At 39.1% G+C, this 16,727-nt stretch overlaps 3 protein-coding genes across 3 annotated transcripts; all 3 read right to left on the bottom strand.

The window, feature by feature from the left end:
* Positions 1 to 609: 609 nt before the first annotated feature.
* On the bottom strand, positions 610 to 1,006 carry LOC146632627 (uncharacterized). The gene is made up of 2 exons (XM_085354707.1): positions 951 to 1,006; positions 610 to 844 (listed from the first exon to the last, which is right to left on the bottom strand). The coding sequence occupies exons 1-2, from the start codon at positions 1,004 to 1,006 to the stop codon at positions 610 to 612; spliced, it is 291 nt and encodes a 96-aa protein (XP_085210833.1).
* A 3,650-nt stretch (positions 1,007 to 4,656) lies between these two features.
* On the bottom strand, positions 4,657 to 5,225 carry LOC146632626 (transcription factor HES-5-like). The gene is made up of 2 exons (XM_085354538.1): positions 5,104 to 5,225; positions 4,657 to 4,977 (listed from the first exon to the last, which is right to left on the bottom strand). Exons 1-2 carry the CDS (start codon positions 5,164 to 5,166, stop codon positions 4,657 to 4,659), a joined length of 384 nt encoding a protein of 127 aa, XP_085210664.1. The 5' UTR covers positions 5,167 to 5,225.
* A 10,273-nt stretch (positions 5,226 to 15,498) lies between these two features.
* LOC146632625 (enhancer of split m3 protein-like) lies at positions 15,499 to 16,124 on the bottom strand. The gene is made up of 2 exons (XM_085354537.1): positions 16,074 to 16,124; positions 15,499 to 15,958 (listed from the first exon to the last, which is right to left on the bottom strand). Exons 1-2 carry the CDS (start codon positions 16,107 to 16,109, stop codon positions 15,632 to 15,634), a joined length of 363 nt encoding a protein of 120 aa, XP_085210663.1. The 5' UTR covers positions 16,110 to 16,124; the 3' UTR covers positions 15,499 to 15,631.
* Between the last annotated feature and the right edge of the window lie 603 nt (positions 16,125 to 16,727).

The raw sequence follows: 16,727 nt of genomic DNA, 5'->3' as shown, positions 1-16,727 counted from the left end.
TACACAGCATAAACAGAGATGAATCTCCTTTCAAAAGAAAGGTTTGTATTAAAGGATTTTATCAAATATACCTTGAAACAAGGCAGCAAAATACATATGCAAAAATATAATCACACAGTGTTACTGTTGGTATAAAATGTAAAAATTATACCGCTAAAATTCTGGTGAAAAAAAAATAGTAATTACACAAACAACAACTAATTGTTGCATAGTTTCGAGGCTGGATTTTTCTTCTGTGGCCTTCACATAAAAATCTGACAACCACAAGAAACATAAATCCCACAAATAGCAGCAAAACACATCTTCTGCACAGTCAACAACCACTTTTGACCCTGAATTCAGTTATCTTTCACAGGCTCCTGTTAAAGCTCGACTGAAATCATATCGTATGAGCTAAAATAAATGTTTCCTTTTAAAAAAAGAAATACTCAGTAAAATGGTTGAAATGTGCCGCAGGTGCCCTTGAGAGTCTCCTTGTCGTAATGCAAATAATGCATCTTTTAACAGTCAGTAGATTTTTAACACAGAGATCCAGCTTGCATCACTGCCATTAAAAATGCGGTGGTTTGAATCCAGTTTCGATGACTTTTTGTAGTTCGTGTTTTGTTCTTAAAAGCACAGTGGAGCCACGTCATCCTCTGCATCGGGAAACAGGCGTAAAATGTCCCTTGAATATTTGGAGTAGCCGTTGTGTGTCAGCAGGGCTTTTCTTAACGTGAGCAATGACTTTGTTTTCTCCAGTAAGTCTGAGAGAGGGAGACCATTCTGCAGATGTTCTGCAATCAGAGCCTTCAGCTTCTCCACTCCGGTGCTGCATTTCTTCTCCAGCATGTGAAGTTTACATCTGAAAGAAAAGTCACAACAATGTTAACATATTTGTCCTTTTGGTGAAAAGTACATTTCTGGTGAACAGCTCGTACTAGGAATAGAGAAACAGAACTTCAGCTCACCTAAACAGTTGCTCCTTCATGGTGTCTTGAAGAGTGAGATCTGCGTAGAGAGCCATGACGAGGTCTGTTTTTTCTTGTGGGAAGTTCTGGTCTTGCTTGCAAAGGTTCAGACGACGTCTCTGTTTACTTCTGTGTGCCTGCTCCTTATTTATGCTGCTCATCTTGCGCTTTCACTGCTTTCTGGCCAATCAGGGGCCTCAGAGCTCAGGACAATAGAGCACATTTAATGGCTGTCATAGAGAACAGGTGGGATGCTTTATCTGTATGCCATACATAAGAGAGATCAGTGGGAAAATGCTCTTCCTGAAGTGGACACGGGAAAATTTTGTTTCCTTCTGTGAAGCTTAGACTATGCACATGGACCATGATGGGACATAGGACAGACACTTCAACGACACAAATCTAATCGACACTAAAAAGACTGTAAAATGTGCTGTGTGGATGATAAAACTCATTACTAACATATTATTAACATCTCAACTGCAACAGCAAATACTCACTACAACATTTTTTAAATACGTGGCTTTTTATTCTCAAATAGCACCACTGTTTCTGTCTTTAATTATTTCTAATGATAAAAAAGACAACTCAAATGAATAATATTAAATAACTTTCAAAATGAGGTAAAAGCATTATTAATATTTTTAATGTTTAATATTTTCTCAGTCTCTTTTTCTCAGCAGCCAGTTATAGCAAAACCAGATGGTTGTGAAGTGGGCCTCTGTGCTTTCCCTGCCTGAGAATGGTCCCGAGGCTTTGTTAGAGCAGACACACTTCTATTGTGTGTGCTGCTGAGCAGGCTGCATACAGAAGTGTGGGAAGCCGTGTGTCGCTGTGGCTCCCAGCAGCAGAGAAAGAGGAGGGCGTGTGACTGGGGCACGTTCGGCCTTGTGCATGGAGCTGTGGGGGGCTCAGAGGCAGGGAAATGAGAAACCTGAGCCCCTACACAGACAGCACAGACAGATGGAGAGGAGATAAGCAGAGAATGTATACCCACTTGAGCCTGGTTATATGTCAGTTTTGCATTTTTTTAGGGTGCTCACTGTATTTAAAAGCACAACATAAAGATAAAAAGACATTACATCAGTCATTACAGAAACAGAAAACAGACATTTCTCAAAGGTTTTATAGTAAAATGTTCTTTTGACAGACTACAATAGTAGTATTGTAAGACTGAAAGTGGCTACTGATTTTTAACTAGTTGGTGTGCCCACGTGGATACTCTCGCCAGATACTTTACTAGGTATACCTTCTCAGGGTAACTATCTATCTATTTACATGTTATTTCAACAAAGTGCTGGAAGTGATTTTGCTCAATACTGACAGAATAATACGCTTGCTATTTATCAAAAAAAGAAAAAGTACCAAAAAGTAGACATGCAGTACCCCAGTACCTGAAAGACAGAAGGAGCCCAGTTGACAGAACTACCGAATGGGTCCCTCCACATTTCATGGCATTTATATATTGGTTGTGTGAAGGTAAAGTTAGACAAAGTATAAAAGTTAAACTTTTATACTTTGTCTAATAGGACTCTGGAGGGCCACCCCAATAAGATGAACTCAGCTCTGCTCAATATTAATTTAATCTCTTTATAAACATATTGGTGGGAGCCTCCAAAACAGTCCCAGTTTCTCATGTGGCCACTTGGGAGACTCCTGCCTGACCTCGTCTGTCAACCTGTCCATCACCACTGCAAACAAGAAGGGGTTCAGAGCTGATCCCTGATGTAATCCCATCCCCATCTTGAACCTTTTTCTCTCACCTGCTGCATACTACATGTCTGTCTTCCTGTCCTCATAAATGTCCATCACCAGCCTCAAATATATGCTACAACTACTTTCTCATTTGTAGTTCCTCTCTTGGCTCCCTATCATATGCTTTCTCTAGATCCACAAAGACAGTGCAACCCCAGCACTCACAAAGCAAGCATTATACTGTATCTGCGGTGCTCTTTCTCTACATGAATGAATCCACATGAATCATCTCTGCTGCTCTCCTTTGCTTTTAACCTTGGTTTAATCTTCGTTTTAACCTTTTTTTCACTTTGTCCTTGAAAATTTGTACCAGTACACTTCTTCTCCATTCTCCAGGCATCCAGTCATCTGGACCAACCGGCTTTTCAATCTCCATACTTTTTTTAGCTGCCTTCATTTCCTCCTTATTAATTCTCTGAACTTTCCTCTTCACTAACTATTCTCCATCTCTCTGCCTCTCTCTTTCTCTCATTTACTTCATTCATCCGCTCCTCAAAGTGCTCCTTCTATTTTGTCAACACACGCTCTTCACTTGTTCTTCCCATGTCTATTTATGTCCCTAATCGCCTTAACCTTTGAATACTTTCCTGTACTTACTCATTCCACAAAAACTATGGACAATGTTCTTCAACTTACACTGTTTAATTTTTGCCTCTATCATCACTTATTTTTCTTGAAGTGAGCGCTGTTTTATGTAGCATCACTTCCAAAGCCATCCTACAGGATACCATCAGATGCTACATTCTCCTCTGCCACTACTGTACCTTTAAGTCTCCTATCTCAAATTGCCCCTTCTGCAAATTGTGTAGCTCACTTCTGTGCACCTCTCAGATCCCTTGTGTGTTAATCTGTGTTCCTCAGAGGAGCTGAGAGGAGGGGAAACCAATTATTATAACTACCAAGTTATGCAGAAGAGCATCTTTGTTAAACCTTGAAAAAAAAATGAGCTACAGCAGCAGAAGACCACACCTGTCGGACTGAGGGCCCCACCTCTCAGTTAAGACCAAGACCCTGAGTCTACAGTTCACATGGACACATGGACAACAAAAGTTTAGCTTTTTTGAAAAAACAAAACACTGTAAACCAGCTTTTTATCTTAACTTTTCTTTGGTACAAGCATAAAACCTTGCATAGATAATACTCCATAGGAATGATGGTGTTTCTTGATGTAGACTTTTGAATTGTCATGTTAACTGTATCTCGTTTAAATAAAAAATATAAACTACAAATAAGTAAAAGAGATCTGAAAATGAATTCAAAAGTTCCAAAAGCTGTAACCTATCAGAAACTGCTTCTTCTCTTTGAAAGGTTGACCATAAAGCGTCTTGAAAGCAGAGAGTTAGATTAAACGTGCAGAGTGAAACTTCAGCTTCTACTCAAAAATGATCAAATGCCCTTAAAAAATACCCAAAGATATCAGGAGACATCGTTTCCATCTGGCAGTGTTTGTTTATTCAATGAGACAAAGTGAGGCGCATAAAGTATAAATCTTCAAACAGCAGGTGATGATACATCACAGCAATAACTTGTAAATGACTACAAGAAACACTTTACTCAAAGCGAGTAAAGGAACAGCTGTCTTTATGAAAGACAAAACGCCAAATTACTAAACAAAATAAAAAGTGACCTTAAAACAGATCAAAGGTTCTAATCACAATGTAATAATAACATCTACATAAAAATGTAAATAATAATAATAATAAAGAAATAATAATCATTGCTGATGCAATCAATTTGATTCATGCAACATACATGGCAAGATGTTTTCTTTCTTAACATGAAAAACAGTACTGGTGTCATTTACCAGGAAATTACACATTAAGCACACAAAGTAAAGACTTCTGTAACTACAGAAGAAAAAGTACAAAGAATTTCAAGGAATTCAGTCCAGTAATCTTTGACCAATATGGTCTTTTAAACCATTGTATTAGGGACTACTTTATGTGAGTCTCTACCACGGCCTCCACAGGGCGCTGTTGTCTTTCGTGGTGCTTGTCTGGACTGTGGAACTCAGAGGAAAGAGGTCATCCTCTCTCAGATTTTCATCAGAAGCTGTCTGCAGCTTGCTGAAGCTGTTCAGCAGGTTTCTCTGCTGCTGGTTCTGCAGCTGTAGCTGTGTCAGGAAGCAAACGGTCATCTCCAGGATGTCTGCCTTCTCCAGGTTGGAGTCTGGCTGCTGTTTGAGGAACTCTGGACCCAGGAGAGACTTGAGCTGCTCAATGCAGGTGTTGATTCGCTCTCTGCGTAACTTCTCCACCAGAGGCTTTCTGAGCTGCAGAAAAAAGAACAAAGTCATTAATAACATCATTTGGGAGGATGAAGTTAGCCTTAACAGAACACAAGCTTTCATGATTACTGGCATGCTGTGAATATTATGTAAATTCTATGTTCCACTTACCTTGTGAGTCATTGTCAGATGCTCTGGGGTACTGGTCATTGCTGCAGTGACTTTAGGTGCCATGCTTGGATTTCTGTGCTCTAGAAGTCTCTGTAGATAGCACCGATCTCTGCTGGCTTCATCCCTCCTATTTATACTACAGCATCTCCATATGAATGTGTGAGTCTTACTCTGATTCAGGTTTCCCACAGTCTAAACCAATCAGCGGGCTCTGTCAAACAATAAGGCATGTGGAGCCAGCAACATGCTCCAGTATGCCCAGGGGATAATAGGTTTCAGGGAAACAGCTGGAGGACTGGAGGGAGAGGGAGAGATAGGTTCAGAGTTCTATGTGAATCAGGGAAAGTGGTGACCTCCCAGGGAGGCCTGATGCTGGGATCGATAACTTTGACTAAGCGCACGCTTATCATCCCGTTGGGGAATTTTCACCTATGGGGGAATTTTATATATATATATATATATATATATGTGTGTATATTAGGGGTGCAACGATACTCGTATCGATATTGAACCGTTCGATACAGTGCTTTCGGTTCGGTACCCATATGTATCGAACAATACAAAATGAATTTTTAATTTATTTTATCAACTTTCCTTCTGACTATGCTGTCTGTGTTGAGCGCTCAGTGGATCTGCGCTCCACAGTGCAGCCTAGGCGGAGTAGTCGAACGCAGATTCACTGAGCGCAGGGCAAGCTAGCGAGACAGAAGTTAAGCTCTCCTTGCAACATGGCAAATTGAACCTCCCCCACCCTCATTCAGATCTGGCGTTTGGAACTATTTTGGTTTTCATGTGACGTATTACCCTGAAGGTAAGCGCGTCATGGACTAAAGTAAAACAGTATGTTGGATGTGCCACGCAATGCTCAATTACATGGGTGGGAGCTAGTGTGTTAGTGCAGTTAGCTCGTTAACGTGTTGGCCGTCCAGCCCCATGCACAGGCCATCCGCATAGCTCATTAACGGAGATTTGCCGTGTTGTGGCATTAACGTCATTTCAACGAGATTTACGCTGACAGCACTAGTGGGAACACAACAAATATGACTGCACATTTACACCGACATCATCCTAGTGCAAAGACAAGTGAAAACAGACAAAAATAACAAGCATGCATGCTACAAACTTTACCCGAGTCATTTAGACAGCCGTTAGCACATGATTCTCCTCATGGGGACCTGATATGTTTAATATGCTGCTGAGAATATAGCCCAGAAGAAGCGTATAGTATAGCTTTTATTTTGGAAAAAGCCATTTCTCTGTAATAAACTCTCTTTTCCAAAGATGAGTGATTCCTCAATCAGATACAGGGCTCGCAAAATCGCCTGCCCGACGTCCCGGGGCTAGCGATTTTTCCAGTCGGGCTACCAAAATCTATCTCTGCCCTGCCCGTCGGGCTATCGTAGGAAGGAAAAATATATGTCAATGCTTTTGCATTCTTTCGGAAATGTAGCTGGGTAATTATGTCTTTGGCATCGGTGAGCCACTGCCAATATGTGACATATTGAAATCGCGTTTGAATTTGCCTTGTTTTTTGCTTTCACTTTGCAATTGCACGAACTGTGTATAGAGAGCGACAGCACTGATTGGTGAGTGATGATAATTTGCGCACCAATTCCTCTGACATCGTCTTATCAATCATTAGCTTACTATGCAAACATGACAAGTGAAATCTCCCGCAGCAAGCTTAAACATGTGAGAGGTTGATCGCGCAGAGAATCGCTGAGCGTTATGTGAGTGCGTGTGTAAAAGCAGCGGGATATATATTGTAGCAGGTCAGGGCTGTTCGGGGTTCTGTTTGTACAGTTATGTTTTGTTTATGTTGCCATAGTGACGGGTGACGCCCTCTCACTGCGACGGTGTGTCCTTCCGGGGTCAGAGGGCGCCCTGTGTGTTGTTGTTGTTGTTGTTGCTGTGCTGTTGCTGCACTGAGCAGTTAGCTAGCGGCAGTGTTCTTCTGCAGATGTCAATAAACGGCTGTGCTCCCTGGCTAGCTCACGGGAAGCAAGACACCCGTCACTATGGCAACATAAACAAAACATAACTGTACAAACAGAACCCCGAACAGCCCTGACCTGCTACAATATATATCCTGCTGCTTTTACACACGCACTCACATAACGCTCAGCGATTCTCTGCGCGATCAACCTCTCACATGTTTAAGCTTGCTGCGGGAGATTTCACTTGTCATGTTTGCATAGTAAGCTAACGATTGATAAGACGATGTCAGAGGAATTGGTGCACAAATTATCATCACTCACCAATCAGTGCTGTCGCTCTCTATACACAGTTAGCGCGATTGCAAAGTGAAAGCAAAAAACAAGCGCAAATTCAAACGCGATTTCAATATGTCACATATTGACAGTGGCTCACCGATGCCAAAGACATAATTACCCAGCTACATTTCCGAAAGAATGCAAAAGCATTGACATATATTTTTCCTTCCTACAATAGCCTGACGGGCAGGGCAGAGATAGATTTTGGTAGCCCGACTGGAAAAATCGCTAGCCCCGGGAAGTCGGGCAGGCGATTTTGCGAGCCCTGTATCTGATTGAGGAATCACTCATCTTTGGAAAAGAGAGTTTATTACAAAGAAATGTCTCTTTCCAAAATAAAAGCTATACTATACGCTTCTTCTGGGCTATATTCTCAGCAGCATATTAAACATATCAGGTCCCCATAAGGAGAATCATGTGCTAACGGCTGTCTAAATGACTCGGGTAAAGTTTGTAGCATGCGTGCTTGTTGTTTTTGTCTGCTTCCACTTGTCTTTGCACTAGGATGATGTCGGTGTAAATGTGCAGTCATATTTGTTGTGTTCCCACTAGTGCTGTCAGCGTAAATCTCATTGAAATGACGTTAACGCCACAACACGGCAAATCTCCGTTAATGAGCTATGCGGATGGCCTGTGCATGGGGCTGGAACGAGCTAACACACTAGCTCCCACCAATGTAATTGAGCATTGCGTGGCACATCCAACATACTGTTTTACTTTAGTCCATGACGCGCTTACCTTCAGGGTAATACGTCACATGAAAACCAAAATAGTTCCAAACGCCAGATCTGAATGAGGGTGGGGGAGGTTCAATTTGCCATGTTGCAAGGAGAGCTTAACTTCTGTCTCGCTAGCTTGCCCTGCGCTCAGTGAATCTGCGTTCGACTACTCCGCCTAGGCTGCACTGTCAAGCGCAGATCCACTGAGCGCTCAACACAGACAGCATAGTCAGAAGGAAAGTTGATAAAATAAATTAAAAATTTATTTTGTATTGTTCGATACATATGGGTACCGAACCCCGAAAGCACTGTATCGAACACACACACACACACACACACACACACACACATATATATATATATATATATATATATATATATATATATATATATATATATATATATATATATATATAAATTGGTGTAATTTTAATGGAAAATTTAATCAAATATTCAATTTATTACAACCTAATCTTTTAATAAACCATTATAAGTGTTGTGCCTATTGATTTTATTAAAATTACTGCTGAACCATTCTGCTGTCCTTTTGACACATGCTGTAAAGTCAGTGGGAGTAGCAAGTTGATTTCAGTATCCCACACTGACTCTCTGTGCTGTGTTCAATGAGCTACAAAGGGACGTCTGTGACAGATGCTGCCTGTGTGTTGTCAAAGAAAGACAGCATTACATCACCAACCATCTGGAGGGAAAAGATCCCATTGGATGGCTGTGACAGATAGTTAAACTTACAATTACACTGTAAAATCCACCAAGAGTAAGATCAAAATATTTTGGCCTGTCCTACTTAAATTTACAATCACGATTGATAATTGACTGTAGTTTCAGCTGTGAGGGTGGGAAGCTTTCCGGGAGGGAAAAATTTCCCGAAGTGTGCCAAATCCCTCTGGAGAATTATCAAGCTGCTAGTGGAGTGATAGTCATTTACAGTCAACACTGTTCTCCAAAAATTTCCCACGCTTCCTCCTTTATTCTTGATTCTTTTTTTTGTCCATGATTGGTAAATCTCTTAAAATATACAAATATTCTTGAATTGTCCCTTCTGTTAAAAATTGCATACACTTTAAAGATGTTTTGTCTTCAAATTTTGTTTTACATCACATCATTGTTCCTACTTTACATATGAAATAGGTTTTACACCTTATTATAAAATTTGTAGTTGTAGTGCAAGACAGTGATATGGTGATCCTACTTTGGGTAAAAGAGGAATAGCCAATATAACAGTTAAAAACATCAGTTTTTGAAGTCATGCTCCCATTTATCCTCTGTCCCTTCAGGGCAATGGTCTTGATCTATTGTTGCCCTGGGGGTCTGTGAGTCAGCTTCTTCTGGTTTCCCACACTCTGTCCTTTGACTGCTTTCCATGGAAGAGCAATAGAAGTGTGCCTTATTGAGTGTCACATCAGAGTGTCACGTGAATCCAGACTCCAAAAACGTTAAACTTCTTATTCACCTAAAGGTGATATAAATAGATATGCACAACATGTGTTTGAATTTTATTTGGTTTGATGACATGACTTACTATAATCAAACAGAGTAAAATTATATTAATAACACTCCTAATAATAACATAAAAGTGCTTTGTTTTGCACTAAACATGTATGTTTGGCTACAACAGCAACATTTTACAGGCATTTACAGTCAACTTAACAGTTAAGAAATAGAAGAACATTTGTCTTTGATCTTTATAAAGATGTTAGTGATGACATAAAATAATGAGTAGACATTGTTTTCAGCAGGCAGTCCGTTTATTCAACAATGATAAAAGCTCCAACAGGAAGTGATGATACATCACAACAGCAACTTGTGGATTTCGACAAGAAAAGCTGTAATCAGAAAGAGCTGTCTTTATGAAAGACAAAGTTTACAGCAGTTACAGTACTCAGTGTCTTTGACAAATTAATTTGAAATAACACAAAAATATTAATTAAAAACTCACTAAACAAAAACTGACCTTACAGGTCAATATTGATCAAGAGGTGCAAATATCACAATCACATTTTTAACCCACAATAAGGATCAAGAAAATTGTGACAGTAAGAAAACCTTTTAGAAAAAAAACCTCGTAAACATGTGGATCCTATAACAGATCAGCTTTGAATCATTATTACATTTTTGTTACAATCTGTCCTTAAAGAGGACACTTAAGTCACAAATATCATAACCAAAAGGTAATGAAAGCTACTATAACATGTACAGTAAGGATAAAGAATATTTCAGATTTCATTCATGTTACATACATGACAAGATGTTTTCTTCCTTAACACGAAAGGTACTGTTGCCGTCATTTCCCCTGGAAATGTCATCTTGCACACACACAAGAACACACAAAGTAAAGCCTTCTGAGCATACAGAAGAAGAAGTTCATTGAATTTCAAAGAATTCACTCCTATCATGTTTGATCAATGTGGCCTTTTTAGCTCATCTATTAACTCCAGTCTGTAGGTGTCTACCACACCCCCAGAGGGCGCTGTTGACTGGACACTTGTCTGGACTGTGGAGTTCAGATGAGGGAACTCAACCTCTTGAGAGTTCTTCTCAGAGGAAAACTGCATCTTCTTGAATCCAGTCAGTAGGTCTCTCTGCTGCTATAGCTGCATCAGGAAACAAACTCTCATTTCCAGGATGTTTGCCTTCTCACATTGCTGTTTGAGGAACTCTGGACCAAGGAGAGACTTGGACTCGTTGCAGCTATTGATTTGCTCTATGCGTAATCATCTGAGGTTTTCTGAGCTGCAGAATGAAGAACAAAGTTGTTAATAAACTTGTTAAAATTTTAAAAATGCAAGTGCCTATAATCAATATCAAAACTGGTTCAAATAAAATCCTCAGTTTACCTTGTGAGCCAGAGTCTGATGTTCCTGGGGACTGGTCATTGCTGCAGTGATTCTAGGCGCCATTCCTGGTTTTATGTCCTGCAGAGATCTCTGTGGAGATCTGTGTTCTGATCTCTGCTGGCTTCATCCCTCTTATTTATACTTCACCATCTCCATATGAATGTGTGGGTTTAAGTCTGGCTGAGATTTCCCACAGTCTGAACCAATCAGCGGGCTCTCTGACACAATAAAGCATGTGGAGCCAGCATCTTAGTCCTGTGTGCCTGGGTGATATTAAGTCCCAGAGGAGGAGACCTGGAGGGAGATGGAGAGGTACTTATTATGTGAATCAGGGAAAGTGGTGACCTTACAGTGAGCAGATCTGCTGCCTGATGCTCGGATCAATAACTTTGACTAAGCTAACACTCATGATCCCATTGCATGAGTGGGGAATGACAAACTTTTGGTGGCACTTTTTAACATGTCCCACAACTAAGGGTGTACTTGTAATTAAGTGAAATTTTAGCATATTTTATGTCAAATTACAAAGTAATTATATTTACCTGCAAATAGGTAGAGGATGTACACTAGAATAAGAGGGTAACGAGCCACGTTTTTACAGGAAATAAGGAATTAATTATGCTTTAAGTAAATTTAAGTAGTCTGTATGTAATTTGAAATATGTAGAAGTAATTTTAGGTGGTGCATAAGTAATTTTGTTTTAGAGGAAAGAAGTAGTAATTATATTTCAAGCCAATTTAAATAGTGCCTAAATTCTGTGTGTTTTGCAGGCAAGGTAACTCAGATTATGCTGTAAAATGTTTAGTACAGAATTAGTAATTTTAAGTGCAAAATTTCTTTCTCTAATCTTTTTGAAAAACAAACAATATTTCCTATTCTTACCCTGTAAGTACAGAAAAATGGCACACTCCCATAAACTCCTTTTAAAACTCATGCTTGAACAGAGAAAGAAAAGATAATTAGACTTGGCTCCATCATTATAAGTTCACATAGGCTTCCAAGTGTATAGAACGTCTATCGTACACATTTATGTAATGAATATTAAAGGAAGGCCAAAGTGCTTAGACCTGGGCTGGTTTATAGTATTACTAAACATATTTTTTGCAACTGCACCATTAGTAAGCTGAGTGTTGTTCCCATTGTTTTAGTTTAAATTACTCAGTGCAATAAACTTACTGGTGTCCTTTGTGTCTTTTCACACATGCCATATATCCAGTGTGAGTAGCAAGTTGATCTAAGTTTCCCACACGGACTCTCTGTGTTGTGTTCAATGAACCACAAAGGGATTTCAGTGACAGATGCTGCCTGTGTGTTGTTGAAGAAAGACAGCATTACATCATCAGCCATCTGGAGGGAAAAGATCCCATTGGATGGCTCTGACAGCTTGAAATTTTTAAAATTAGTTTGAAAACTCTATAAGAAGCAAAGTAAAAATGTTTTGCAGGTCCTACTTTCAGTTCACTACATTTTCTACTTTAAGGCATAAATATGACTGATAATTACCAGCCACCAAATGGATGGGAGGGTAGAAGGTTTCCTGTGAGCAAGCAGTTTCCTCAAGTGTGCCATTTCCCTCTGGAGAAACAGCAAACTGCTGGTGGAAAGATAACTAGATATTCTGGATTTTTCCCACACTTCCTCCTTTAACAGAAAATTGGCATGTGCCCATTTCCAAATTAGTTTGAGGATTGTTTTTCTTTGGGCCAAAGTGTGACAAACCTCTTAAAATATGTATCTGACCCAGGACAGTATCCCTTCTGTTAAACAGCTGTATATGTGCTCTTTATACAGGAAAATATAGTATGACAAGTCTCTGTGTTTGCTTTCTAAATCTGGGTCACAACATTTAGGTGAACACTTTATTACACAGCATGAACATACAGACATTCAGCTAACAAATAAAATCTAAAAGTGTAACAATTAGACTATATTATTTGATCGTCTTTGATGGAAGTCGTTATCAAGAAAACTATTTTTGAATTCAACCAGGAAACCATCAGAGATTGTAAAGGAGGAGAGCCTTGTGAGCCTCTGTCATATAACTCAAAGGTTTGTTTTCAGTGCTGAATCTAACAATAATGTGTTTCTGCATAATTTCAAAAAGCCCACAAGGCATAATGGGTAATTTCCAGAACAAGCCTGGTTGTCATTAACCTTAACTTTATTCTGTTTATTTGCAAAACCAGTAGAAGAGAGCAGATTTAATATCAAACTATTCATAATTCACAAGAGGTAATTATTCGGAGAAGTTTCAGAACAGTCCCCTCAAGTTTTTACGTTTATGTTGACTAAAGCGTTTTGTTTTACCACAAGCTCTTCCTTGCTGTGCTGCAGAAGTAAGCTTTGCAACATTTGACTGTATGCAGTTGTAAGAATGTCACCAATGAATTCAGTTGTGTAGCTAACTGGCTAACAAGCTAGGACTGTGTTTCTAACACCATGGAGTTTGTATTTTTTTCCCCAAAGTATGCTTGTACAGGGTTTCTTAAGTAAGTCACCAATACTACAAGAATACTTTCACTAATCTTTGGCCTGGTGGTTTTTATGCTGAGGTATTTCTGTTTTAAATAACGTCTTTGCGCCTGAGTCCTGTGTGGTAGGTTTCTGTCTACTCCTGAAGGCTTGAGTTGAAATGAGCTTTTCATTCTGTGAATTAGACTATACACAGCTAGAGCTAAATCCTTAATTTTCAGTGTGTCGCTGTGAAAATATCCGTTGACAAACATTATCATTGACTAGATGAGTTGCTATAGCCCCAGAAAAACTAATCTCAAAGAACTTCATCAGGACTCACAAACCGGCAGCTAACACATTTGGGGTAGTGAGGTTTATGGTGGCACTTGACTTTGTAGTGAATCATATAAAACAGCATTGATCACCATCTTTACAAATACTTTCAGACCATGTGTTACAAGATCAATATGTGTTCTTAGTGCTTATGTTCTGATTATATTGTTTTATGTATTTTAATAATAAAGGCTTGTAAAGCAAGGCCACTTTTGACTCCTAAACCAAGTGCTCAGCCAGACTGAAAAACAGGAAGTTAGTGTAGAGCTGTACAAGCATATAAATAAATACAGGAAACCAGGCAGAAAAAGAGGAACTAGTAACATATAAGGAGTTGTTTGTATCGAAACGATGTGTGACGTGTAAAGTACCAAAATAACACCTATATGAGACACATTTTTAGCTTCTAATGTTGGAGATTCTGCAACTGGCTTTGGGCTGTGCAGGGCTCTCTCTTCCGGAAGATGATTGAATAAAGAATTATAAATGTTTTGACCACTCCTGAGTCGGGTTTTCTCTGTTCTATCATGGGGATCAAAGAATCGAGTTTAATACATGTTTTCAACTCTGGTCCACCTAAAAAAAGTTCTCCAGAAGCTAATGCTTGAAATGGTTGTTTTGTTTAACAATATTAAATTATAATGTTTTAAAAGTACTGTTGACACTGCTTTTTTTAAACAGAGGAAGAGCCAAAAAACACAATTTATAAGAAACAAGTTTCACTTTGAGCCACGCTCCCATTTATAATCTGATCGTTCTGGATCTATTGTTTCACTGGGGCTCTGTAAGTGATTTTATTTTGGTTTCCCACAGTTCCCCAGTTGTTATTCGGTTCAATATGACCTAAACTAAATTAAATAACACTCTTCATCACAGAATTTTGTGCTTTATTTTCCTGTGAACATGTCTTTTTGAGAAACAATTATAATGAGTGCTGGACCTTCTAGGTATTTATAAAAAGTGGAGACTTAAAATGAAGGAAAATGAAGAATGCATATCTTTCAGCAGATAGGTCAGTTATGCCATAAAATAATATTAGAGCACAGTGTTTTCATCGTACAGTGTTTGTTTATTTAGCATGAATGAAAGCTTAAACAGAAGGTGATGATCCATCACAACAACAACTCATAGTTTCTACAAGAGACACTGTACTCATAAAGAGTAGAGGGAAAGCTGTCTTTATGAAAGACAATGGATTTGCAGTATTTAGGAAGCCACAGCAATGTTTTCCTCAAACAAAGCAAAAAATTTACAAAAATTGACCTTAAAACAGGTCAGGTAAAACCATTAAAATAAACTGCATTGTCTCTTCAAATCTGAGAATGACTTTTCTGCAAAACATTTAATTTGATCTTAAAACAGATCCCTTTTCATTAATCACTTACATTAAAGTAAACTTGATGAAAAAAAAGTTTTATCCACAAAGGATACAAATAAAAACTCTCACTGATGATAAAAAGCTATAAATAACCCAATTACACAACTCAACCCACAATGGGTTCTAGTGAGTCCAGTTCAGGTAAAGTTCATTATTACTTTCTGGTCAGAAAGAGGACATTTTAATTTTAGATTAAAAAATCAATAATGGTAAAAAGTATTACTATAACATAATCAGTACAAGAAGTACCTCTCAGATATAATAATGATTGCAGATTCAATCAGTTTTCATTCATGCAATATGCATCTTATGATGTTTTTCTTTCCTAACATGCAGGATACTGTCAATGTCATTTCCTTAGGAAACGTCATCTTGCACATACACAAGAACACACAAAGTAAAACCTTCTGTACATACAGAAGAAAAAGTCCACAGAATTTTAAACAATTCAGTCCAGTCATGTCTGACCGATATGGTCTGTTTAGCTTGTCTGGTATGGAGTCCAGTGTGAGTGGTCTACCACGGCCTCCAGAGGTCGCTGTTGTCTTTTCTCTCCAGAGAGCATTGGGTGATGCTGGTCTGGTCTTTCGAGCTCAGAATAGAGAAGTCAGCCTCTTTCAGCTTGTCATCAGAGGCAGTCTGCAGCTTGTTGGAGTGTGTTAGCAGGTTTCTCTGCTGCTGTAGCTGTGTCAGAAAGCAAACGGTCATCTCCAGGATGTCTGCCTTCTCCAGGTTGGAGTCTGGCTGCTGTTTGAGGAACTCTGGAACCAGGAGAGACTTGAGCTGCTCAATGCAGGTGTTGATTCGCTCTCTGCGTAACTTCTCCACCAGAGGCTTTCTGAGCTGCAGAAAAAAGAACAAAGTCATTAATAAACTTGTTCAGGAGTTTTGTTTTTGTTAGCAACAAAATATATTTTCTACAATTTGACAGTTTACATGAACGAAACCTTCAGTTTACCTTGTGGTTCAGAGTCAGATCCCGAGAACTGGTCATGGCTGGATCGCTATGCTGTAGAGGTCTCTGTAGAGAGAATCTGATCCCTTCTGATTTCATCCCTCCTATTTATACTCCATCATCTCCATATGAATGTGTGAGTCTTGGTCTTGTTGAGGTTTCCCACAGTCTGAGCCAAACAGAGAGCTGCTTGAGACAATAAGGCATGTGAGGCAGCGACATTCTGTCATTACCACCGGGAGTATAATAGTTAGCTCCCAGGGGAGCAGGTGGAGGAGATAAAGAGAGTGCAAGAGGGCGCTTTGTGAATCTGTGAAAGGGAGCAGATCTGATATCTCAGCACACCCTTAACATCCTATCAAATACGTGCAAGTTTACTTGATCTAATTAATGAATTATAGCTCTAACTGATAGGTAGATGACATTAGCTCTTTGCTTGTTTACCAAAAAAACTGAAGAGTGAATTGTGTATTGAATGTATTGTTATATTTAATTTGTAATTTATCAAGATATTTCATTTGATACTTTATTTAAACTTTTATCAAACCTTTTTTCAATAAAAAAAATCCAATTTTTCCTGTAATAACATGGTTGAGTGCAAGAGCCTGTGATTTTCTCACTGAAATTACTCAACACGATTATCATGCTGCTGACCAC

The sequence above is a fragment of the Diplotaxodon limnothrissa genome, linkage group LG5 (assembly GCF_057381915.1).
Source record: "Diplotaxodon limnothrissa isolate DT_005_m linkage group LG5, D_limnothrissa_male_GT1.1, whole genome shotgun sequence".
In the NCBI taxonomy this organism is placed as follows: domain Eukaryota; kingdom Metazoa; phylum Chordata; class Actinopteri; order Cichliformes; family Cichlidae; genus Diplotaxodon; species Diplotaxodon limnothrissa.
This window is presented reverse-complemented; position numbering and strand designations above follow the sequence as displayed.

Excerpts from the sequence above, each read along its gene's own strand:
- LOC146632626 (XM_085354538.1), bottom strand. The coding sequence starts at position 5,166 with ATGGCACCTAAAGTCACTGCAGCAATGACCAGTACCCCAGAGCATCTG. Across the intron at positions 4,978-5,103 it reads ATCTGACAATGACTCACAAG|CTCAGAAAGCCTCTGGTGGA; the intron begins GTAAGTGGAACA and ends TTTTTTCTGCAG.
- LOC146632625 (XM_085354537.1), bottom strand. The coding sequence starts at position 16,109 with ATGACCAGTTCTCGGGATCTGACTCTGAACCACAAG. Across the intron at positions 15,959-16,073 it reads ATCTGACTCTGAACCACAAG|CTCAGAAAGCCTCTGGTGGA; the intron begins GTAAACTGAAGG and ends TTTTTTCTGCAG.
- LOC146632627 (XM_085354707.1), bottom strand. The coding sequence starts at position 1,006 with ATGGCTCTCTACGCAGATCTCACTCTTCAAGACACCATGAAGGAGCAA. Across the intron at positions 845-950 it reads ATGAAGGAGCAACTGTTTAG|ATGTAAACTTCACATGCTGG; the intron begins GTGAGCTGAAGT and ends CTTTTCTTTCAG.